The 24,584-nt window shown below is 42.0% G+C and overlaps 1 protein-coding gene across 4 annotated transcripts; it reads left to right on the forward strand.

Annotated features, from left to right (window-relative positions):
- Window positions 1-99: 99 nt before the first annotated feature.
- LOC143300135 (TBC1 domain family member 20-like) lies at window positions 100-24,526 on the forward strand. Of its 4 annotated transcripts, none has more exons than XR_013057617.1 (11): window positions 3,329-3,471; window positions 3,894-4,415; window positions 5,643-5,819; window positions 6,496-6,576; window positions 9,397-9,491; window positions 10,032-10,123; window positions 11,351-11,452; window positions 13,852-13,993; window positions 15,325-15,506; window positions 19,108-22,308; window positions 22,352-24,526. XR_013057617.1 is itself a non-coding variant. In XM_076613671.1 (10 exons), the coding sequence occupies exons 2-10, from the start codon at window positions 3,914-3,916 to the stop codon at window positions 19,307-19,309; spliced, it is 1,575 nt and encodes a 524-aa protein (XP_076469786.1). In that variant the 5' UTR covers window positions 100-158; window positions 3,894-3,913; the 3' UTR covers window positions 19,310-24,526. The 4 variants fall into 4 exon arrangements, 2 of the variants coding, with proteins under 2 accessions (XP_076469786.1, XP_076469785.1); XR_013057616.1 differs by having other exon boundaries at window positions 19,108-21,754; window positions 21,841-24,526; XM_076613671.1 differs by lacking the exon at window positions 3,329-3,471 and adding an exon at window positions 100-158 and having other exon boundaries at window positions 19,108-24,526.
- The last annotated feature ends 58 nt before the right edge of the window (window positions 24,527-24,584 follow it).

Genomic DNA, 24,584 nt, shown 5'->3' on the forward strand with positions numbered 1-24,584 from the left:
AAATGTGAGCTTTTTTTTTTTTTTTTTTTTTTTTTTAACTACTCAGCCAGGGCATGCATGCAGACCACACAAACTTGAACAGTTATCACTTTGTCAGTGTGCAGACTGACCCTGTGGAAAAGCAGTGATCCTGGTGCAGGCTTTGATAATTCATGCTGGTGGGTTACACTTTTCAGGTCCGTGAACTGTGTTTGCATTGGTCTTAGAGCACATACCTGTGATGCTATGTCACAGTGAGTCTATAATAGGAGTGTGTGTGTGTGTGTGTTTGGGGAGGTGGGGGGCGGAGGGGGGGGGGGGGAGTGCATGACAGGTTGTAGTTATGTGAGCAAATGTTGGTCATTGGTGTGGTATATTTATTATTTGTATACTTCAGCATGCATAAGAAGGCAAAAGAGGAAAGAAGGGGTGCTTCACTGTCAACAAACAGACCTGAGTGGGAAAAATGTTTGGGAAGAAAAGTAAGTGGGTTAAACAAACATATACCAACACTGTGAAGTACTGAGAGGATTTTTTAAATTATTATTATTATTTTTTTTTTTATGTCTGATGTTTGCCGCAGGCTTGCCACCACTCCACGGTGTATACACTGACTGAGAGTGAAAACTGCAGGAGTCGTTGAGAAAGATAAGGGCAAGGAATCGGTTCAAAGAAATGTGTTTAAATCCTCACCCATTGTTCTCAAACTTCCATGGCTTCCTCTGTTCTTTAGCCTGTGCTTGGTGTCTCCATTCACACACGCACACACACACACACACACACACACACACACACACACACACACACACACACACACACACACACACACACACACACACACACACACACACACACACACTCATGCACATACATGCACACATGTGCAGACAGACACACACAATGACACATGAACACAAGCACACACATGCATATAGTGATATACACGCACACACAAAAACAAATATATATATATATGTATATGCGTTCATGCATACACACAGTTTGCCTTTTGGGAAAAATATAGACACACTCACATTCATCGACACATACATATGCATTTGCCTGCATACACACACACACACACACACACACACACACACACACACTTACACCCACACATCCCCCCCCAGCCCCCCCACATCCCCCCCTCCCTCGACCCCCCCACAACGCACACACAGATTCAAGAGAAGACAGCAGAAATCCAACAGTCTTCAAATTAAAAAGTTGACTTGTACTGTTGCAGTGTTAAAGCTCTTGCCTGCACTTCAGCTTCAACTTCACCCAACCACTATGGGCGCGAAAATATTGTAGTCACACAGTTGATTAGATGGTCATGATTGTTAAAGGGTTAACGTTTTAGACTTTAAATCTGTGATTCCTGAATCTCATCACGCTAACTGCACCAGGTCGATTGATGGTGGAAATTTTTTTTCCTGATCTCCCAGGTCAGTGCATGCAGACCTGCTGGTGCCTAAATCCCCACTGTGTGTAAGCACATGTAAAGATAAAATATGCATGTCAAAGATCACATGATCCCTGTCAGTGTTAGGTCGACTTTGGAGACTCAGACATACCCAGCATACGCATAGATCTCAGATGACGGAGTGTTGCCTGTATGGTGGGGTAAAATCGGTCATAAACATCAAAGGCCTCTGGTAAATCTGTCTAGAAACGAGTGATTGTGGTTGCACTTGCAGCCCACAAATGCAGAAAGAAAGAAAAAGAAAAACCACAATTAATTAAGTGTTTTCCACTTTATGGATGTATTGGATTTAGAACTTTGCTGAGATCACTTGTCAGTGCCACCAGTGTCAGTGCCGAGCAGTCTTTTTGTTCTCACTGAACCAGATATATATATATATATATATATATATATATATATATATATATTTTTTTTTTTTTTAATGATAAAAAGATAGTTGCTGTGTGGTTCAGCCTGCCAGAACATAGTAATAATATAGCAGCAGTTGCAGAGTAAAGACAAAACAAACCAAGAAGCTTTTAAAAAGTCCCTTAAAGAGTATTTCACACAACAGCTTGTTATATTTTGGTCAAGGTTTTGCACCCAGTTTGCCTAGTTTCTACTTGTCAAACTTCTTTCAGTGGTTGAAGATTGTCAACTTCTTTTCAATGGTTGAAGATTTTGAGGAATTGTCCAGATGATTGTTGGATCCGTTAATACATGGTGCTTGTTTTAGCGGAGTGACAGGTCATGCCATGATCGCCACCATCATCACCACCATCGTTAAGATATTATATAAAAACGATGCAGGCACGCGCACGGACACACACACAACACACACACAGTTGTTACACTCTAAATCATCATGTAATAGTATCTTACCCGCATTTTTTTCTTTTTACATAGTAATTGATGTGTGCATGGTGGTAAGTGAAGGGGTGTGTCAGTTGTTTTGTTTTTTTCTCTTTGATTTTTGCTGACGGGCATTTTATTTTAAGTGAGCCTAAAGAGAATTTTCTGTTTTTGGTTGAAGCAGATAATAAAGTATTTTGAACTGAATTGAATCATTCAGTGAGAATAACAACAATGTGATGATGGCATCACCACCTTCCCAAGCAGTTTGATACCCCCCCCCCCAAAAAAAAGAAGATCAACTTAGCATCTCTGCTGGTGTTAGTGTACATACTATTCTTTCTCTTCAGGTCCAGCATGGCAAGTAACTAAAATGTTGTATTTGTACCTTGTATTCCCAACCCTGATTTCATGGTGACTGTGTACTGGCTTCCTGCTGCCTTCAGCAGTGGTGAAAGCTGTACTTTGTGGTGCAGATGGTAAGGTGACTGATGCACACACTGACACTGTAGTTGTCTGCATTGTGTTTACCAGGAGAAATGCTTTCTAAGTTTTTTTGTTTTTTTTTGTATTTTGTATTTCTTTTTATCACAACAGATTTCTGTGTGTGAAATTTTCTTTTATTTGTTTTTCCTATCAAAGTGGATTTTTTCGACAGAATTTTGCCAGGAACAACCCTTTTGTTGCCGTGGGTTCTTTTACGTGCGCTAAGTGCATGCTGCACACGGGACCTCGGTTTATCGTCTCATCCGAATGACTAGCGTCCAGACCACCACTCAAGGTCTAGTGGAGGGGGAGAAAATATCGGCGGCTGAACCGTGATTCGAACCAGCACGCTCAGATTCTCTCGCTTCCTAGGCGGACGCGCTACCTCTAGGCCAACACTCCACGCCGTGACGTTGTAGATTTTTTCTCACATGGTGGCATAGGAGATGGTGCCATCCCTTGGTTTTACATCTGTTGCATCAGATAAGGCTTATTAGCAAAACATTCCCGAGAAGTGACTTGGTGGCAGGATATTCTGATGTATTACTCCTAGTAGTGATGAGTGCCATATGAACACTTCAGTAAAGTTCAAACTAATTATTTTTTCTTTCACATGACTCTGGCCCCTCTCTACCTTCACTCCCAACCAACCGATTATGAAATTGGGCCACCCAAAAATCAAACAGAAAATGGTGAGATGGAGGAATGACTCTAAGCAGCTCAGAGAAAAGACTCACCATTGTTATTATTATTATTATTATTATTATTTTATACTCTTAGTGATGTTCTATTGATCATTTAATGGATGTCTTCCTTTTTGTTGCAAGATGATATAATTAAATTGGTATGCACAATGATTTCACTTTGTGTTAGCTGAAACTTGAGAGCAGCATTGTGACATTGTCGGGAAATAAATATATATCTTGACTTCCAAGCAGCTTTTTGATATTGTCTGGTTTTGATATAACTTTACTTATGAGCAGATTTTTGACATCGGTTATAAATATAACTTGACTTATGAACAAATTTTTTACATTGGTTATAAATACAACTTGTCTTATTAGCAGTTTTGTGACACTGTCAGTTATGGCTAACGCAGCTACTGTGCTTTCAGTTGCAGTTTGTGGAATCAAGATGAGCGACACAGGAGAGGACGTATCTGGCGACGATGTCACAGACATGAACCCGAAGGGGGAGGAGGGGTGTCCCTATGGCATTGTGTCGGGCGACAGCAAAGACTCCAACAACGAAGCGGAATCGGAGGACATGGATGTGCAAACTGACGACCAGTCCTCAGACGAGTTTTTCATTCTGAGCAAGGACTCTCAAAACAACACAGAGGACGAGAGGGGCAACGGATCTGACGATGAAGTCGACAAGGAGTATTCAATCATCCACAGTGATGTGCTCGATACAGCACGGACAGCAGACGACAGTGTGAACAATTCAGAGGAGGAGGAGAAAGAGTTTTCTGTTATCAGGGAGGACGTTTCTGATGCCTGCAGGGAAGGTGCCGACAAAGACAGCTGTGACTCCAGTGCCCCTCAGGACTTGCTGCATCCTGGCCTGGAAGGTTCCGATCAGCAAAGGACGATGGACATGTATGTGAATGGTAGTCCAAGGCGGCAGAGAAGAGGTAAAAAATAAAATCAAAAATCAAAAAAAATCTTGCACTGTTTTTTAATCCACAAACTCTTGAAAGAGGGACGTTTGCAGTATACTGCATAAAACATAGGGAGTTTGTTATACTCTGTTTGGTTAGAATATACTTGCCATGTGAAAATGAGGAGTTTGTATTATACTCCCTGTTTGGTTAAAATATACTTACCATGTGAAAATGGGCAGTTTGTGTCATGCTTCCTGTTTGGTTAAAATATATTTAACGTGTGAAAATGGGCAGTTTGTATTATTCTCCTTGTTTGTTTGATATACTTACCATCTGAAAATGGGAAGTTTTTATTATTCTTTCTGTTTAGTTAATAAAAATATTACTACTCTAATGCACCAGTTTTGACATGGTACTGTATTTCACACCAAAATTTGGATTCTGTTCATTTTTGAAGGTGCTCTTTGAGCACAAAGATTGCAGTGTTACCAGTCTAGTTTCTTTTGAAAAAGTCATGTTGGTTGAGTCAGCCATGAAATTAGTGTATGTGTGATAACTGTTTGAACAACGAAGTGTAGTGGTTTATCAGTGAACACAGCATTGACTAAGATTGTTTCTCCGTTTTTGTGTGTGTGTTTTTCTGTCTCCCGTTCATTATTATTTAATTTCTCTCAGTGACATCCACCACTCATGTTTGGACAATTTCTGTTTGAGAGATTTTAAAGTATTCTTGTAACTTGTCTCATACAGTCTTGCTACCACTTCCACCCCCTCCCTTTTCTATCCAGCCAAACCCACTGTCCCCTTCTCCAACCTTGTATGGAAGAGTTTTGCTGTTGGGGTGGTGAATGTCACTGAGGATGAGAACATTCAAGCTCAAAGATGTCAAAAAGAGAACATTGTTTCCATTCATTTTGTAAAATGGACACACACACACACACACACACACACACACACACACACACACACACACACACACACACACACACACATGCATGCGTGCGCGCACACACATACACACACACATATTTATATGTATGGAATCAGTTAATTATCCCATTTTGATTCAGAATAAACAGACCACACAGCAAAATTTTCCAGGACAAAAAAGGAAAAGAGGAGGACAAAGAAAGAAGATGACTATAAATATAACTGCTCTACAGACATCATTAGACAGAATCGGTGGATAAAGTTGAGGAAACGCGACACTGGTTTCCTAAGCAGTTGTGCATGATTGTTGCCAACCCCCCTTTGCAGCGTACAGTCGGCACAAGGCAAGGCGGATTGAGAACTTGCTACAACAGGACCCAGTGGATGTGTCAGAGCTCAGACAGCAGGCCATCAGCCACGGGGGTCTTCTCAACGCCGAGCTGAGGCGCAGAGTGTGGCCTTTCCTCCTCAATGTCAACACAGCAAACATTGCACCCAAGCCAGGTCAGAAAGTGTGGTGTGGTGTGATGTGGTGTGGTTTGCTGGTATGGTTGGTGGGTTTGCTTAGTTGCTGCCCTCGTTTTCCAATCAACTTCAATGGCGTTTATTCGTTTATTTATTCACCCATCTATCTGTCGGTCTATCTGAGACGTCTTGCTGTCGCTCATGTTCTTGAAGCTCTGTGCACTTTGCAGTAGCACTGAAAGAACACTCACTCAACATTTGTACACAACATTTATGGATTAAAACTTGAAATGTGAAAATATGTAGCAATTTAAACACACATGCATGCACACATTCATGCTTATCTTACTGTGTCAATCGGATGAGACGATAAACTGAGGTCCTGTGTGCAGCATGCACTTAGCGCACGGCAACAAAAGGGTTGTTCCTGGCAAAATTCTGTAGAAAAATCCACTTCGATAGGAAAAACAAATAAAACTGCACGCAGGGAGAAAAAAACAAAAAAGGGTGGCGCTGCAGTGTAGCAACGTGCTCTCCCTGGGGAGAGCAGCCCGAATTTCACACAGAGAAATCTGTTGTGATAAAAAGAAATACAAATAGAAATACAATGTAGTTGCACACTGGGTATAGAGATGTATTATCCAGTAACAGCTTAGTCACAAACTTTCCCTGATGAAGTGGTGATGTGTATGCTTGTGGTGTGTGTGACTGCCAGAGGAGGAAGTGCTGAAGGGCCACAGGGATTACCAACAGGTTGTGCTGGACGTCAACAGATCCATCAAAAGGTTCCCTCCAGGTCGGTACACTTAGTTACAAGCGTTATTTTCTCTATTGCAAAACAGTGCTTAATTACACATACTTAACCGTGACCCACTAGTGCAGACTCCGGCAGGGGTCTGACATTCCTGTCCTGTGCAAACTACTGTCTGCCTATGCGGAGAAAATGAAAGTAGCTATGGCCGATAACCTCCTGGAAGTAGGTAACCTCCCCTTTGCCCCCCTGACTAGTGCCCTCTTTTTCCGGCAGCCATCATGACTCCTGTTCCTGTGCTCTTCATACGGCTATTTTTTTTTCATATTTTCTGTCTGTCTGTCAATTCTCTGGCGTTCTTGTTTTTTGTCAAATTTTGTCTTCAACCAGGTCACATAATTACATGGTTCGATTGGGAGATCGGGCTAAAATTAAGGTGCGAGTTTCTTATGTGGTGTGACAGTGTGGGACTCATATTAAACAAAGGTGATGACATTCTTGGATTCCTGGGCACGCAGGAACAAAGTCATCGACTGACTCACCGAGAATGCTATCAATTCAGGAACTGTCTCATGCCATGATACAGTTCACAGAGCTTAATATCCCAGAGTTCACTCCAATGTGAAACACCTCTGGCAAGTGGAACGGCACTTGCAGACTGATAACAAGTTGTGTCAGATTGGTCCTGACCTTAAAGAATTCCTTCCTTCTGTTTTGGGAAAGAGGAGACCATCCTCTGAAGGCTCCATTCATGCTATTCTTATCTGTCACATTCTTTCATCTTGAAAGGTGGGGCAATAGCCGAGTGGTTAAAGCGTTGGACTTTCAGGCTAGAATTTGATTATAGTGAAGAGTGTCTTCCCAAGTTACATCCCCACTCTCTTGGCCAAGAGGGTTTTAGGACAGTCTGTGTTGGGATGGTTCCCAAAGGCCAACTAGCCCACAAGGCTACAGCACTAAGAGCCAGTGCAATTTTGCCTCCTAGTTTGAGAGTCATAGTCCTTCACAAAAGACTAAGTTGTAAATGATTTCCCATTGACTGGAGAAACCATTGATAATACAGCTCTCACTTTACTGTTGGCCTAAATGTAAACTTATGTCAGTCTGTGATATAAGCCAAGTGTTGGGCCGTTAACGACCAATGAACATTCAATGACAGCAGTCAGTTGGCTCTACTACTAGGTAGGCAGCCTGTTGTACAAATGACCCCAAGTTTGTAAAGTACTTAAACTACAAAGTTAGGTTTCCGACTGAGAATAGGTGCTTCATAAGAATCCATACAATTCATTCAGCCAGCCTCATAGCATAAAACATCTTTTGATGGACTTTAGATTTTACGTGGACTGAAATATACGTGGATGAAATGGTCTTTTTAGGATATTGGCAATATTTTTTACTTGATTTGAATTTTACGTGAACTGAGTTGGTGAAATTTTTGTGTTTCATTTTAACCCGGAGAGCGCGATGAGCCACGATCGTGGCTTTCCCGGTAAAGTGCGATGGGCCACGATCGTGGCTCTGTTTACATAAGGTCCGACATCGTACGGCTATGCTCGGTAGCCTTCGTAAAACTGCCTCGTTCTGGTGTTACTGCCTCCCTGCTTGTGTTTGCACAAACTTTGACTGAGTTTATAAGTCCAGATCTTCGTATTTTTTGTAAACAATGAGTGACACTGAAGTTGACAAAGCTCAGGAAATGAGTGACCTTGTCACTAGTGATGATTCATTTGCTGACAGGGATTCTGGTGAAAACGGCTTTGTTATTTTGACACTTGGGCATGCTGGCTTGCTTGTTGTTCATTCAGTTTTGTGTCTCCAGCCACAAAAACTGGGGGTTGGGTGATGGGGGTGGGGAGGGTGGTAAAGTGGGTTAGGCATGGGTCTATTGTGATTTCTTGACCAAATCAAGCTAGAAAACTGGAAATTATTTTGATTTAAAGCATTCTTGCTGCTTTTGAAAGCAACATGAGCTAAAAGAAAACATTTATTTCTGTTTTTGCCTGTGATTGCATAAAGTATTGTAGATGTGCGCGTGCGTGGCGTCGGTGGGTGTGTCTCAAACAAATAATACAGTGCTTATAATTTCATTGTTTCAGTTATATTCATTTCATGATTCTGCAGCCAGAACATTTTCTGCACAGTTTAATGCCAATTTTGAGATTTTGACTCTATAAAAGATGTGAAAATACCTATAAACATTGTGGTTGACGTTTTTGGAAAACAAGTTTGCAAAATTTGTTGTTTATATCCTGTGGAATATCTCCAACTACTTACAAGGTACAGCCTTTTTCTTACTTTTATCTGATTCTTCATTCACTCTACTTTCCAAAAATGTATAGGTTTGCCTATTTATTCTTACTGATAAGCATACAAATGCCCAAAATCAGAGCACAGGTAGCGGAGGCAAACTATCCCTTTGTTTTAAGCATGATTTCTGTAAGTATGTTTTATTATATCCAGCACTTTGAGGGTTAATCGACCTTTAAGTATTATTTTTGGTTTTCTTAGATTGTTTGGTTGGTTTTTTGGTGTGTGTGTTTTTGTTGTTGTTTTTTTTATTAAAGAAAATAATGTGTATTCAGCTCTGAAATGGCCCCTTTTTGTAATTAAAAAAAAGAAAAAAGAAATCATGTGTATTCAGCCCTCCAATGGCCCCCTTTTTGTAGACTATATATATATATATATATATATATATATATATATATATATATATATTATTAAATAAGAAATCATGTGTGTTCAGCCCTGCAAAGGCCTCTTTTTTTTTTCTTTTTTTTTTTTTTGCAGTCAACTGAGATGTAAGCAACATGATTTGACTGTTGTGGCTGACTTACTGACAAGGCATCGTGTTGACTTGTGTCGCAGGAATGGAGGAGACCCATCGTCTGTCCCTGCAGGACAAACTGGTGGACGTCATCATGAGGGTGTTGGTCAGACACCCCGAGCTTCACTACTATCAGGTGGGGGGGGGGGGGGTCACTCACGTTGGTGTTCATCTGGTTTTCATGGTGACTGGGTGTTTGGTTAATGATAGGTTGATGGTTTTTGTGATTGTGTGTAATGTGTTTGTAGGAGAGAGAGAGAGAGAAAGAAGAGAGCCAGTGTATCTGTGTCCATATGAGTGTTTATATGTTTGTGTTCATGTGTGTGTGTGTGTGTGTGTGTGTGAAAGAGATGCACAGAGAGAGAGAGAGAGAGAGAGACAAATCTAGGATTAAAAAAAAAAAAGAAATCTTACATAAAAAATGTGTTATGTGTTGTCCAGCATGATAAAGGTCTCCTGTGTCTTTTTCATGTTTATGAAAACATAGATCTGTGTCAGAGTCTGACGTTTTCATTTGGTGCCAAATTGTGTGTGTGTGTGTGTGTGTGTGTTTGTGTCTCTGTGTGTGTTTTGTATGTGTATGTGCGAGTGTTTATGGGCATATGCACCAAACGCTTAGATGTGCTTGATGTGTTTTGCATTAATCATGCAATTTTCTGCTGTTTTCTCTCTCCAGGGTTTCCACGATATATGTGTGACCTTTCTGCTGGTGGTAGATGAAGACATGGCCTTTGCCTTGGTAGAAAAGCTCTCCCTCAGTCACCTCAGGTGAGAGTGGAGTTGGTTTTTTTTTTTTTATTAATACAGATTCATGGCAAATTTCATGCAGTCTGTATCGAAACATTCAGAAAAACAATTCATGCAGAGATTATACTATTTTTGACTGACAGGGTTTTTGTTTTTTTTCTCTTTGTGTATCAAAAGAGGGCGCTAGCCAGCGGGACAAAGGGGAGGTTACCTACTTCCGGGAGGTTATTGGCTGTACTTTCGTTTTCTCCGCATAGGCAGATAGTAGTTTGCACAGGACAGGAATGTCAGACCCCTACCGGAGTCTGCACTAGTTGGATCACGGTAAATATGTTATTTAAATGTAATTTTAGATAGAAAATTTCCTTTTAACTCACTCTGTGCTGCCAATTAGCTCTTCTGACTTTCCCCCCACAGACGACCCATTTGTATGGGTAAGAAATGAGATGACCAAAAAAACAAATGCTATAATTTATGAACCAAAAACTTTCAAAACTAATCAGTAAGATAACAAGCTAGCTGGGGACAAAACATAAAACTTCCTCCCTTTATATGCTATTTTAGAGTGAGATGACGAACCCCTCTTGGGACTGCATCTCTTTTGTTCAGCAAAAATCAAATACGTCATTGACTGATACACAAAAAGTGATAACTGCTTTTCAGATTTTTGCCATGCTGATCTCATTTCACCATAATTTGGCAGTCAAGAGGTTAGTTTCAGTTTCAGTTTCAGTAGCTTAAGGAGGCGTCACTGCGTTTGGACAAATCCATATACGCTACACCACATCTGCCAAGCAGATGCCTGACCAGCCAGCGTAACCCAACACGCTTAGTCAGGCCTTGAGAAGAGAAAAAAAAAGGTGAATAAATAATAGATAAGCTTACATAAATAAATAAATAAATAATAATTATAATATAAAAAAAAACGTAGTAGTAATAATAATAAAATAAAATAATAATAATAATAAATAAATAAGATAACAATGATGATAAATAAGCAAATAAATGTAAAACATGAAGACACACATTCACACATACACCCACAGATATGCACCAAACATGTAGTTTCACAGATATGAAAGCACAGTCAAATACATATAAATATATATCAAGAGGTTAATATAATAATCTTATAGAAACTCTTGGCAAAATCTTAGTCACTGTGATATGTAAAGGAACTGTCAGAAAACAACAACAACAACAAAGCATGTAGTTGATGGTGGTTTTTCCTGTGTTGTTTCCCCACAGGGACTTTTTGGAGCCCACCATGGAAAGGACGCAGCAGCTGTTGGACTATGTCCCTCCTCTGATACGAAGGGCTAACCCTGAACTGCTTCAGTACATGGAGGGGTAGGTTGCTGTACCCTGTGTGTGTGTGTGTGTGTTTCTGTGTATGTGTGTGTGTTTGTGTCTGTCAGTGTGTGAGTTTGTGTGTGTGTGTGTGTGTGTGTTTGTGTGTGTGTTTGCGTGTGCGCATGTGTGTATATGTATTTTTGTGTGTGTGTTTGTATGTGTTTGCGTGTGGGCATGTGTGTACATGTATTCGTGTGTGTTTGTGTGCGTGCGCGCGCGCGTGTGTGTGTGTGTTTGCTTTATGAAAAGGTGTCGTTTTCTTGGGAAAGGCGCTTTACTCCAATTTTGCTCACTCCACCCAGGTGTGAATGGGTAGCTTCCTCTGCCGTGCCCAAGACAAAGTTGAATAAGAATCCATTGCCCCTAAGGCCATAAAAGGCTATGGGAACTTTGATGATAACAATAATGATAATAATGATAATAACAATAATAATACATTTATATTGCACTTTGAAAACTCTCAAAGCATTTTACATTAGCATGTCAATCAGATATAATGTTCACAAGAAACACACATACACACACACACACACACACACATTCATGCATATACACGCATGTATAAAATCGGTGTGGGTCAATGGAATATAGATTAGACATGAAATGGAGTGCCTTGATTATGTGGAGATATTTTAGATTTACTCCAAACGAAGTGAATGAGGGCTTTTAGCAGATTGAAAAGCTAATGAATACCAGGTTTGTACAACTGAATAAAAAAGATAAATAAATAAATTTAAAAAAAAGATTTAACTCTTTCACCAACTTCAGCGACTTCAGTTGATTAGATAGTGCAACGCCACAGGCAACTTTTTGTCGACATCAAGGGGTCAGGTTAAAAGGACCATTTTTCACATTGTAACAAAGCTCGACAGCTGCAGCCAGTTTCCCCGCCAATAGAACAATGACTAACCTTTGCCCCCTAACCAGGTTTGAAGTGAACAAGTCCATTGTGTTGTTTTGACATGAACCGAAGACGGGCGCAATAGCCGAATGGTTAAAGCGTTGGACTTTCAATCTGAGGGTCCCGGGTTTGAATCTCGGTGACGGCGCCTGGTGGGTTAAAGGGTGGACATTTTTCCCATCTCCCAGGTCAACATATGTCCAGACCTGCTAGTGCCTGAACCCCCTTCATGTGTATACGCAAGCAAAACATCAAATACGCACGTTAAAGATCCTGTAATCCATGTCAGCGTTCGGTGGGTTATGGAAACAAGTACACACCCAGCATGCACACCCCCGAAAGTGGAGTATGGCTGCCTACATGGCAGGGTCATCAGCTGCCCCATGGCGGTTGCCGTTGGGGCGCTACAGATGACCTGTCAGCCAGTCCTCTCCATCCATCCCTGTCTTTCGCACATTTGACCGCCTCGCTCAGCTTCAGTCCTGTCCATTCTGTGATGTTGTCTTCCCATCTCTTCTTCTGTCTTCCTCTCTTCCTTCCTCCTCTGACTGTTCCCTGGAGCACTGTATTGGCAAGCCCCTCTCCTCTTGTTACGTGGCCGAACCATTTTAATTTGCACCTCTTGATGGTGGTGAGAAGGTCTTCATAGGGACCAATGGCTTGCCTTATTCTGTTTTTGACTTCCTCATTGGTTATGTGGTCTTTATAAGAGATGCCAAGCAGTCTTCTGAAGCATCTCATTTCTGAGGCCTGAATCCTCTTCTCCAATTCTGCTGTAAGGGTCCATGTTTCACAAGCATACAGGAGAACTGAGTAGATAAGAGAACGCATGAGTCTTATCTTTGAGCTGAGCTTGACTGCCTTGTCCTTCCAAATGGTGTTCAACTTGGCTAGTGTTGCAGCTGTCATTGCAATTCTGGCTAATACTTCAGGCTTGGACCCCTCATCTGAAACTATTGCTCCAAGGTATTTGAAATTCTTCACGGTTTCAAGCTTTTCTCCGTTGGCAGTGATGTCAGTTTGGATGCCATTGTCATTGTTTGTCATCAGTTTTGTTTTGTTTGCACTGATTTCCATGCCGTAAGCTGTGGCGGATCTGTCTAGTTGCCTGACCAGGTTCTCCAGTTCTTGTTCTGAGCCTGCGAGTCCGTCTATATCATCAGCAAAACGCAGGTTTGTGATTGTTCTGCCACCAATGCTGACTGTTCCTTGGTGGTCTTCAAGTGCATCTGTCATAATTCTTTCAAGGAAAACATTGAAGAGTGTCGGCAGGGTAAAAACGGTCATACATGTAAAAGCCCACTTGTGTATATACGAGTGAACATGGGAGTTGCAGCCCACGAACAAAGAAGAAGAAGAAGACATGAACCGAAGCCTGTGACCGAAAGCATTTTTCCCAAAATAAAATATTTGGCGCTGGGGAGTGTTTTTCAAACAGGAACCTAGCGGTGAAAGAGTTAACTAAAAAAATCTGTTGGTGTATGTGTGTTTGCAGGGCGGAGCTGGGCAACGTGTTCTGCATCAGCTGGCTGTTGACCTGGTTCGGCCACGTGCTGAGCGACATCGAGTCTATCCTCCGCATCTTCGACTTCTTCATCGCCTGCCACCCCCTCATGCCTGTCTACGTCATGGGCGCTGTATGTATATATCGCCCCCCCCCCCCCAACCCCCCCCCTTTTTTTTTTTTAATTGTCTTTTATTCTGTAATCAACATGTTAGTATTTTTTTTTTTTTTTACATGTAGACAATCAAAAAATGAACTATGCAACAAAGAAAGAAAGAAAATACCACATCATGTACCATTGTAACCAAACAAACAAGAATAAATATTTATTGGTAAGATTTTATATTTTAAAAATGATTTCTGTACACGTATGAGCTTTGTCTTTGGCATATCTCAAGGCTATGATGAGTAAATGTTACCCATTTCAGGTCGTAGATATTTTGACTGTAACATCACAGATTTCTCAATGGTTAGTGCGTAGGTCAGGCATCTGCTCTGTTTGTCATATTTTTAAACTAAAGCAGACGTGGTGCAGAATTCATGAAGGAGATACAAAACATGAGTGTCAAAGAATCGATAGACAGATAGAAATACGAAAAAAACTTAGCCATATGAAGAGCACAGGATCAGGAGTCAAGATGGCTGCCGGAAAAAGAGGGTGCTAGTCAGGGATACAGAGGGGAGGTAACCTACTTCGGGAGGTTATCGGCCGTAGCTACTTTCGTTTTCTCCGCATAGGCGGGTACTACTTCGGGAGGTTATCGGCCGTAGCTACTTTCGTTTTCTCCGCATAGGCGGGTAGTAGTTTGCACAGGACAGGAGTCAGACCTCTGCTGGAGTCTGCACTAGTGGGTCACAGTAAGTATGTTAATTAAACGTAATTTTAGGACGAAAATTTCCTTTTACTGGGGTCACCATGGCTCTTACACTGACATTTTCTGTTTGCTTTCTCATTCGAAGTGTCTTTGCAAACAGCTGTGACTGTGGTTATGTTTGGACAGCGTCAGACTTCAGTGTACACGGTGCATGTGTTTATGTATGTATGTATGTGGAGTGTTGGCCTGGAGGTAACGCGTCTGCTTCGGAAGCGAGAGAATCTGAGCACGCTGGTTCAAATCCCATAGTCGCCAGTATTTTCTCCCCCTCCACTAGACCTTGAGTGGTGGTCTGGATGCTTGCATTCAGATGAGACTATCAACCGAGATCCTGTGTGGAGCATGCACTTAGCGCACCATGACAACAAAAGGGTTCTCCCTGGCAAAATTCTGTATGAAAATCCGCTTCGATAGGAAAACAAATAAAATTGCAGGCAGGAAAAAATATATAAAAAAATGGGTGGCGCTCTCAGTGTAGCGACGAGCTTTCCCTGGGGAGAGCAGCCTGATTTTCACGCCGAGAAATCTGTTGTGACAAAAAAGAGTAACATAATGCAATACAGTATAATGTATGTATGTATGTATGTAGGTGGTGCTTCACAGAGAGAAGGAGATTTTTGCCACAGAGCAGGAGATGCCGGCTCTGTACCAGCTGCTCAACAAGGTCCCAGACAACCTCCCCTTTGAGCACCTGCTCAGCAATGCTGGGGACCTCTACCTGCAGTACCCCCCCACTGAGCTGGCCAATGAGGCTGTGCAGAGATTTAAGAGGTCGGTGTCACTCAGTGCATTGGTGTGTTCGTGTATGTGATTAATAAATTGGTGGGAGCTTGCTGTGATGGGAGCTTGGCCATAATCAAGTGTGCTTGTGTGCTTTTTTTTTTTTCTCAAGGCTTGACTAAGCGCGTTAGGCTACACCACTGGTCAAGCATCTGCTTGGCATATGTGGTGTAGCGTATATGGATTTGTCCGTACGCAGTGACGCCTCCTTGAGCTACTGAAACTGAAACTGAAAGCTTGTGTGTGATTGCGTGCTTGTTGTGTGTGTGTGTGTGTGTAAGTGATGAGTGAATTGATTGAGCATGCTGTGACCAAGTGTGTAGGTTTGTTTCTCTGTGTGTGTGAGTGAGTGCTATGAATACGTTGATGGGAGCATGTCATGATCAAGTGTGTGCACATGCGCGCGTGTGTGCATGCGTGTGTGTGTACATGCATGTGTGTGTGTCTGTGTGTACACCGGAATGAAATACTCATGAAAGCAAGCCGGTTTATCTAACGGTGAGGGAGACCGGCATGAATCATGTTCACTGCTGGTGGTGCACCCTGACCCTGTTTGGGAACGTCACCATCAGCAGAAGTGATCCGTGCCACTCCTCAGCACCAAACACAACAGTATGGAGTGTTTGATCTGCCAGTCTTCAAACATCAAAGCTAAATCAACTCCCAGAAACAAAGCAAGGTTGCCTACATGAAAGGTTAAGAAACAACTACATAAAACACTTGCACAAGCAAGCGACCATGGGCTTTGTTGCACAGGAATGCAGAAAGAAAGAATTTTATTATTGAAAAAAAAAAAAAGAAGCTTGACCTGAATAGCAGGAAATGTGCAGTCATTGCTTCAAGGATGTGAAATCACTGAGGTTTGATACAGAATGCAGGGCTCCAAGTACCCCATCCATCTGTTTGGGATAACTAAACCCTCCTGTGGGCAGGCGGAACTGCTCTTTCCACTTGTGCGCTGGGCAACCAGTCTCTGTGTCAGTGGAAAGGTGACTGGGCAGTCAGTGTCAGTGCAGACGGATCAAAATTCCCTTCTCGTCTTTTTTTAGTTTAACACTTCCACCACCACCACCCGCACCCCCCGGTTTCTCTTTTCCTTTAATGCATACTACTCAGTGAATGAATGATGTCTGCTGACTTGCCATTGTACTGCTGGTAGTTACTTTGATTAACAACCTCTTTACGTAAGGAGTGCGAGTAGAATTTAGGTGGTCTCTGGGGGTCGTTGGGGGTGGGGGTGTGGGCAGAGTATATGTTTTTTTTATCTACCTGTCCACATAATGACTAGAATTATCTGTGAATTTCTAACCCTACATACAGTACATTTTCACAGTGTTCACTAACAAGACCATGCAGGTAGTTCAAAGAACATCATGGAAGACTTGAAAGTGTGCTGAACATCAAGAGGAAAACGATGTCCTTGTGTGTCTGTGTGGATGAAGCCTGTCGTAAATTGGTCATCTCTCTCTCTTTCTCTTTTTTTCCCTTTTCTTATAATCTTATTTTGTTGTTCAGCATAGAAATTAAACAATAGCAGTTGCTGCAGTTTTCGCATAGATCATCTTACAAAGTTACATTGTTAACACAAACACTTCACAATAGTGTTTTATTCTTATCGGTCATTTTTTTCCCCTCCTTCTATTTATTTTTTCCTTTACATTATTTCAATCCTTACCTGAAGGTTGGGCATTGGTAGACAATCATGAACACAAGATTACAATGTTAATAACAAACACTTCACAAAGGTGGGCTTTCTTTTTCTTTCCTATTTTATTGTTGCCCTTCCCATGATGATGTCAGGTCATTCACTGAAGGCCAGACAAGGTCTGACAGACAGGTTTCATTCTCAGACAGTTTGTATCCAGACATGCCACTGATAATGGCACCAAGGCCTATGATAAGTGCATCAAGGCCTTCCTAGGATAACAGCGCATGCACAAGGCCAAACCTTTTTCCCGGTGGAGTCGGTGTAAACAGTCGTTATCAGCCGGTTTCCTCAAGGCTGAGGGAGGGGACAGGTCCCGATAGATGCAGCAGTATCAGCCAGTATCTGCAAGGCTGAATGCTGAAGGGTTTCCTGTCCTTGGCTGGAGGTGTTTGTGTGGCAGAATAGAGTGTCTGGAGGCCAAGTTGTTAATAAACGTTCAGTTGGAGAGTTCAAGGGAAGTTGCTTGGGGTTATTCTGATTGTCAGTTGTTTTGCCGTTTTAGATAGCGCACGGTTTTGTTACACTTTTATTTTGTCCTGACAAAATTATTTGCAGTGCTGGATTTTTCATTTGCTGTTGACTTTTTTTATATATGTATATTCTTTTTATCGTTTTCATTTTGTTTTATTCTTGATATTCGCTGAGTTAGTTACGTACTCGTATTTTATTTTGTATTCCATTCATTGCCCCCACACCCCACCACTCAGTTTTATTTCTTTTTTTCTTTTTTTCCTATTTTCCACCCAGAATTCCTCATAACTGGGATGCATGTTTGCTTTTTAGTTTATTTCTTTACTGACTTCCTTAATTATTTGAGTTTTCGGTCTTGCCGTGAAGCGTGAAGATGGTTCTTGATCACACAGCAGGACAGATCTCATGTCATGTGTGCTGTTCTGCAAACACATTGGCAGGAATATAGGTTGTTTTTTGTTTGTTTTCTTTTGCGGGTGGGTGGGTCTTGGATGAGGCGGCTGGACAAGCTGAGGTATCAGATCTTTGAATGGCTTTATGACAGACTTGCTTTCAAGTTTTCGGTCTTTCAGATGAAGGATAATAATCACGTTTAGCGGCTGTGGTATGATTTTCTGTTCAGTCTCATGTGGGGTTGCAATCTCAGCCTTTTGGGAGATTGAATTGAAAATCTTATTTCGTGTGAGTGCAAGAAATTTTTTTTTTAGCATGTATACTGTTTAATTTTCTTGGTTTTTGGTTGTGGTCATGGTAATGTTGGCTCTGTCTGCGAGAGAGGGGTCTAACTGTTTACACTGAAGGGGATAGTTTGAATCAAAAGTCAGGTATCTGTGACACTGTCGGTACCATTGTCATCCAGGACAGGTTTTAAAAGTTAAATGTCCCATAGCTGTCTATGGTTATTGGGGCAGTGAATTCACATCCGCTGCATCTGCAAAGGAAGCGGGGCCCAGTCCTCTCCCCAGCTGAAGTCCGGTACCCATTCACACCTGGTTGGAGTGAAGAACATTAAAGTGCCTTTCCAAAGGATACAGCGCAATGCCAAAACATTGCCTCGAACCCTGATGACTGGTGGAAACTGGATCAGAACTCCAGTACCTAGCCAACTCTGCCACAGTGACATGTTCTAGTTTGTCCAGAAATGCTGGTCAGAGAAGGGCTGTCACCTAGGATAGGATAAGACAAGAGATTACAGGTCAGAAAGTTAGTCACCACTCTCTGTTTCGACTTCTCTTTGGATGGCACTATTTTTGGTCAGTAAAATCAGTTACACTGTTGATGAGTACACAAGAAAATAGTAACTGCGTAAACCAAAGAAATGTTAACTGCACTTGTAAATGGTACACTGTTCTCATCTGACTGAGGTTGGGCAGGCAAGGGGTGAATGATGACCCACCTGCGGGTTGGTTACAGAGCCCAGGAGCAGGCGGCCGTCAGGAAAGCCCAGATACTGGCACGGCAGCAGCACGCCCGACTCCGCAAGTCCCCCTCTTTCCTCCCCGACGGCAACGTGACCTTCGGCCAGGTGACCTTCTGGATGCTGGGTGCCGTGGTGAGCGTGGCGGCCTATGCCCTCCTGCAGAGCCTGGACTGGAACTGGACGTTTTCCTCCTGACATATCAGTGTCTGGACTGGGACTGGATCTTTTCCTCCTGACGCTGCTGGGATGGGGTCTCTGTGATAACCACGGAATGCTTGTTTTAGGGACGAATGAGGACCGTGTGTGTGAGTGAGTGGCAGTGTGTGTGTGTGGTGGAAGAGCCACTGCAGAGAGAGCCATTTTGTGGCCATGTGAGAGAGTGGCAGTGTGTGGTGTGGTGGAAGAGCCACTGCAGAGAGAGCCATTTTGTGGCCATGTGAGAGAGTGGCAGTGTTGGTGTGGTGGAAGAGCCACTGCAGAGAGAGCCATTTTGTGGCCATGTGAGAGAGTGGCAGTGTGTGGTGTGGTGGAAGAGCCACTGCAGAGAGAGCCATTTTGTGGCCATGTGAGAGAGTGGCAGTGTGTGGTGTGCAGAGGATCACCTGTTGCCGAGAGAGACACACTGAGTGGTCTGACCACACAGTGATCGGAATGTTCCTGCCGTCAGAAACGATGTCACGTGAGATTCAGTTCATTACCTACCTTCCTGCCATGCCGTCAGAGGATGCTTTACATGAGACTCAGTGCTTTACGCCACCAGGCCAGTGTGTGTGTTGGTCTCACTGATCAACCAGAGGTAGCGTTCTGACTGAAGGAAAAGTGCCGGACTGGCTGAATACTGAAGTGCAGCTGACACAAACATGATAGAAAATGCAGGTGCTGTAAACAAACGTATGTTGGTGAAACAGCAGAGACAGGTTGTGAAGAGAAGGAAACATGAACACTGCAGTGCTGTGTCTTACAACAGAAGGCAGTGGAAGAAAACCCAGTGCAGCAAAAAAAGTAAAGGTTAAAGTCAGGCCAAGGTGTGAGGGGAGGTAGCTGGGGTTTTCTGTTACTGTGTGGTTGTGGCAGCCGTAGAGGTAAACTCTGTCAGCAGTCGGATATCCCTGGACAGTTTTCAGTCTGTAGGGAACATCAGTTTGCTGTGAGAGTTATCTGTGACATTGAATTTTGGGGGCTGATCACGAAACGTCCTTGCAAGCCACGGTTGAGCATAGCAGTGTAAATTGTTTTGTCTTTAGTTGTTCACAGGTTTTTGAAAGAATGCCCGGTACAAAACAGTAGATCTTTATTCACCTTACTGGAAATTAATTGTGCATCCGCAGGCTCATCACTAACCCCATACAATCTCTCAGTCCACAGCTGAGTCCATCACCATGACAAAGGTTAGACCAAAAGATGAAAAAGCAAAACTTCTCGAGCTGGGTGCACCTGCGATGTGCAGTTTCAGTGATGGGAAGAGATGTGCACTGATTCACACCAGCGCACAGGCGTGTGCGCACATCAATTTTATGTGCTCATGTCATGCAGTGTACAACCTCTATGGGACTGCAAGACTTTGGGGATTACAGACCACACCCCCTCATTTTTCTCTACACACATACATCCATGCTTAAGAAACTTTGGACCATAGGGCGCCCGAAATCTCAACCCCCCACCCTCCCCCACAAACAACACAGCCTTCACCAAAGCAAAACCTCAGCCCTGAACATGTTAACCTTACAAGCGACTGCCAAGAGGTTGGTAATCTTAACTCTACTGCGCGGGGGTCTTATAGCAGAAACATAATCCAAATCCAGCATCGAGTCAAAGACAGTTGGAAAGTTGTGCAACCATTGTGCTTTGCTGGGTGTTTCGTACTTGTTGGTGAACTGTGTTCAAGTTAAAGCAGACATTGTTCTCTGTTCCATAAACTGTGATTTTCGCAGTCGGAATGCATGCGGTGGACTGTGGCCTGCAGGCTCACTGATAATTTGATTGTGTTGACATAGTCACTGGACCAGAATTTAGATGTGTGTGAACTGTTCCCTGTCCAGGTGGATGCCTACTATCATTATTGTAATTGAACATTATTATTATTGATACATTTAGGTGCCTATCTTGCTTAGGACCCAACTGTAACTTGTCTAAGCACTTTCCAGCACAGAGTCATTTCCACAGCAGGCTGTCTACCTGGGTAGAGTCGACTTGCAGCTGCCTTTAGGCACTTGATCATTTGTTTCCTGTGTCGTTCAGTCAGCTTTCATCATGTGCAAACATACACTGTGTTAGTGTCAACTAAAGCAGTCTGGTCAGAACAAGGGGTTGTGGAAATGATGCAATCTGGTCAACACCTGAGACCGTGGGGTCCCCTTCTATCCTCACCACATTTTTTCAGTTTGGTGTGGGGGAAGTGGAGGTGTATGATAATGTGAACAAGGTATAGAGGGAAGGTGTCAGGCAAACATTGAAGTCACAGCTAGGTATAGAGGGAAAGTGTATGGTAAACACTGAAGCCAGAATTAGGTATACAGGTGTATGATAAACACTGAAGCCAGAACTAGATATAGTGGGAAGGTGTATGATAAACATTGAAGCCAGAATTAGGTATACAGGTGCATGATAAACACTGAAGTCACACCTAGGTATAGAGGGAAGGTGTATGATAAACATTGAAGCCAGAATTAGGTAAAGAGGAAAGGTGTATGATAAACATTGAAGCCAGAATTAGGTAAAGAGGAAAGGTGTATGATAAACATTGAAGCCAGAATTAGGTAAAGAGGAAAGGTGTATGAAACATTAAAGTCACACCAAGGTATAGAGGGAAGGTGTATGATAAACATTGAAGTCAGAACTAGGTATAGAGAAAAGTTGTATGATAAACATTGAAACCAAAACTATATATAGAGGAAAGTTGTGTGATAAACATTGAAGCCAGATTTAGGTGTAGAGGGAAGGTGTATGATAAACATTGAAGCCAGAACTAGGTATAGAGAGAAAGTGTATGACAAACATTAAACTGAAGCCAGAACTAGGTATAGAGGGAAGGTGTATGATAAACATTGAAGCCAGAACTAGGTATATTGGGAAGGTGTATGATAAACATTGAAGCCAGAACTAGGTATAGAGGGAAGGTGTATGATAAACATTGAAGCCAGAACTAGGTATATTGGGAAGGTGTATGACAAACATTAAACTGAAGCCAGAACTAGGTATAGAGGGAAAGTGTATGATAAACATTGAAGCCAGAACTAGGTATAGAGGGAAAGTGTATGATAAACATTGAAGCCAGAACTAGGTATATTGGGAAGGTGTATGACAAACATTAAACTGAAGCCAGAACTAGGTACAGAAAGATGTTACATTTGTACATTTTGCAGGTCATCAAAGAATCTGATCTCTTGAGCTGGTCATGAACATTCTCTGTTGTTGTTTTTTTTGTTTGTTTTTTTGTTGTTGTTGTTGTTTTTTCAACATTCACACACAGATGTGTTGATTCATATACTGTTGCTGTGTCCCGTGCAAGTCACACAGACAAAGAGTATGTTCAACAGTGTTCACTGACAGCACATTGTACCATTCATCTGCCTCAAGTTGAGCTTTACACCCACACACATAGCCACATGTACATGCCTGGAGCCTTGTAGTGAGCTTAAAGTTATTTTGATGTATGTTTTTTTGCTTTTTTTTTTTTTTAAGGTATTTAAAAAATAAAAAAAAAAAAAAAAAAGCTTGGCGCAGCTTAGAAGCCCATACTTACTTGCACCGCTGATTTTCCCGAAGTTTAACTTTAAAATCACATACCTACATGTATTTAAAGCTTATGATCACATACCTAGCGACATGTTTTAAGGTTTATAATCACATACCTAGCTATGTATGAGCTGTTGCAGTATGTCTTCAGAATTTTGGTGTAATTTATTTTTAATGTATTGAAATGACAAATGAGGGGGAAAAAGAAACTTTACACTGATCGGAAGCCATTAAATTTTACCATTTTTTACCAAATACATTGCCATTTGTATTTGCCTCGGATCATTCTTGTAATAATTCTAAAACACTTGATTTTTTGAGGAAATGGTTTTTTTCCCCCTTTGTTATGAAAAACACAAAAATGCACCAGCAGGGCATAGAACAGGGCATGTTTAACTAACATGGATTTTTCTGAAGTTCAAATTTCCAACCGCTCTCACAGACACCTGAATTTGCCTGGAGCTCATTGTGTTATTGTGATCTTTTGATAGAGTAATAAAGGTGGGAAGCAGGGGAGAGTGTGTGGTTCATTATTAAATGCTTGGTGTCTCCTCTTTAAATTGACTGATTGGTCAGTACATTGTGACACCACATATGAGAATCTACACCGGTGCAATATTTGGAAATCATAAACTTCCTCCCTTACTCCCACAATGAAAAAAAAACCAATGAAATGTATTCGCCTGTCTTTTGCAATATTAGGGTGTATCTCAATTTTCTTTTTGGTAAAGGGAATCAGTATAATATATACCAACACTTGTTGATCTTGTAAGAAAGGTCAGAAAGAACCTTGGGTTGTGGTTATGTGTGTGAGGGAGAGAGAGAGAGAGAGAGTGTATGTGTGCTACTGTACATGTGTGTGTTTATAAACAGCACCTATGAGGGTGATTACCAACACTGTGTTCAGAATGTTAGTGGAGTTGGGGAATCGCAGATGATGTGTTTTATATATATATATGTGTGTGTGATTTGTGGTGCAGTGCACAGGTCTTGCTTTAAGTGACCGTGTGAATTCATGCTGTTTTTGGAGTGAAGTGTGTAAATTTGTAAATCTTTATAGAAAAAAAGTTTGTGTTGGGTAAGAAAGTAAGAATTTAGTGTTCCCATTTTCAAAATGCAGCAAGTAGACTTTTAAAGTGATTTGAGTGTGTAGAAAAATACACAAGTTTAACCTTCGCCGGACGGTGCTATTGACTATACACGAAACACGGTGTGGGTCCGTGTGGACCCATGTCCCTCAAAGAGGGAAAATCATGTCCACCCTTCCACAGTCGGTGTGGGTCCATGTGGACCCATGGCCGTCATAGAAGGAAATTTTGTGTTCCTCCCTCCGAAGACAGTGTGGGTCCAGGTGGACCCATGTCTATAAAGAGGGTTATTTTAATCCGATTTTGGCGAAGTTCTCAAAATACTGCTCCATCCTGCAACAATGGCGGACAGTGGTGCTTATGCTTCCATCACAGCAGAATTTGTGTGTTAGTATGTTTGTGTGTGTGTGTGTAAACTGTATGTGTATGTGTTGCATGTCTGTATGTGTGACTCTAAAGAATGTTACCTGAAATGCAGACTATATTTCTAAGGCAATTAGGCTTCAAGCAGCAAGAAAAAAGAAACATAAAAATACAAGCAAGATCAAAACATCAAGAACACCAAGCAGTAGTAAGAAACACACACACACACAAAGAGCTCAACAAGGAAGAATCATGTTAGGTCATGACATTGTGTAAGAGCCAAA

Source organism: Babylonia areolata, chromosome 26 (assembly GCF_041734735.1).
Source record: "Babylonia areolata isolate BAREFJ2019XMU chromosome 26, ASM4173473v1, whole genome shotgun sequence".
Classification (NCBI taxonomy): Eukaryota; Metazoa; Mollusca; class Gastropoda; order Neogastropoda; family Buccinidae; genus Babylonia; species Babylonia areolata.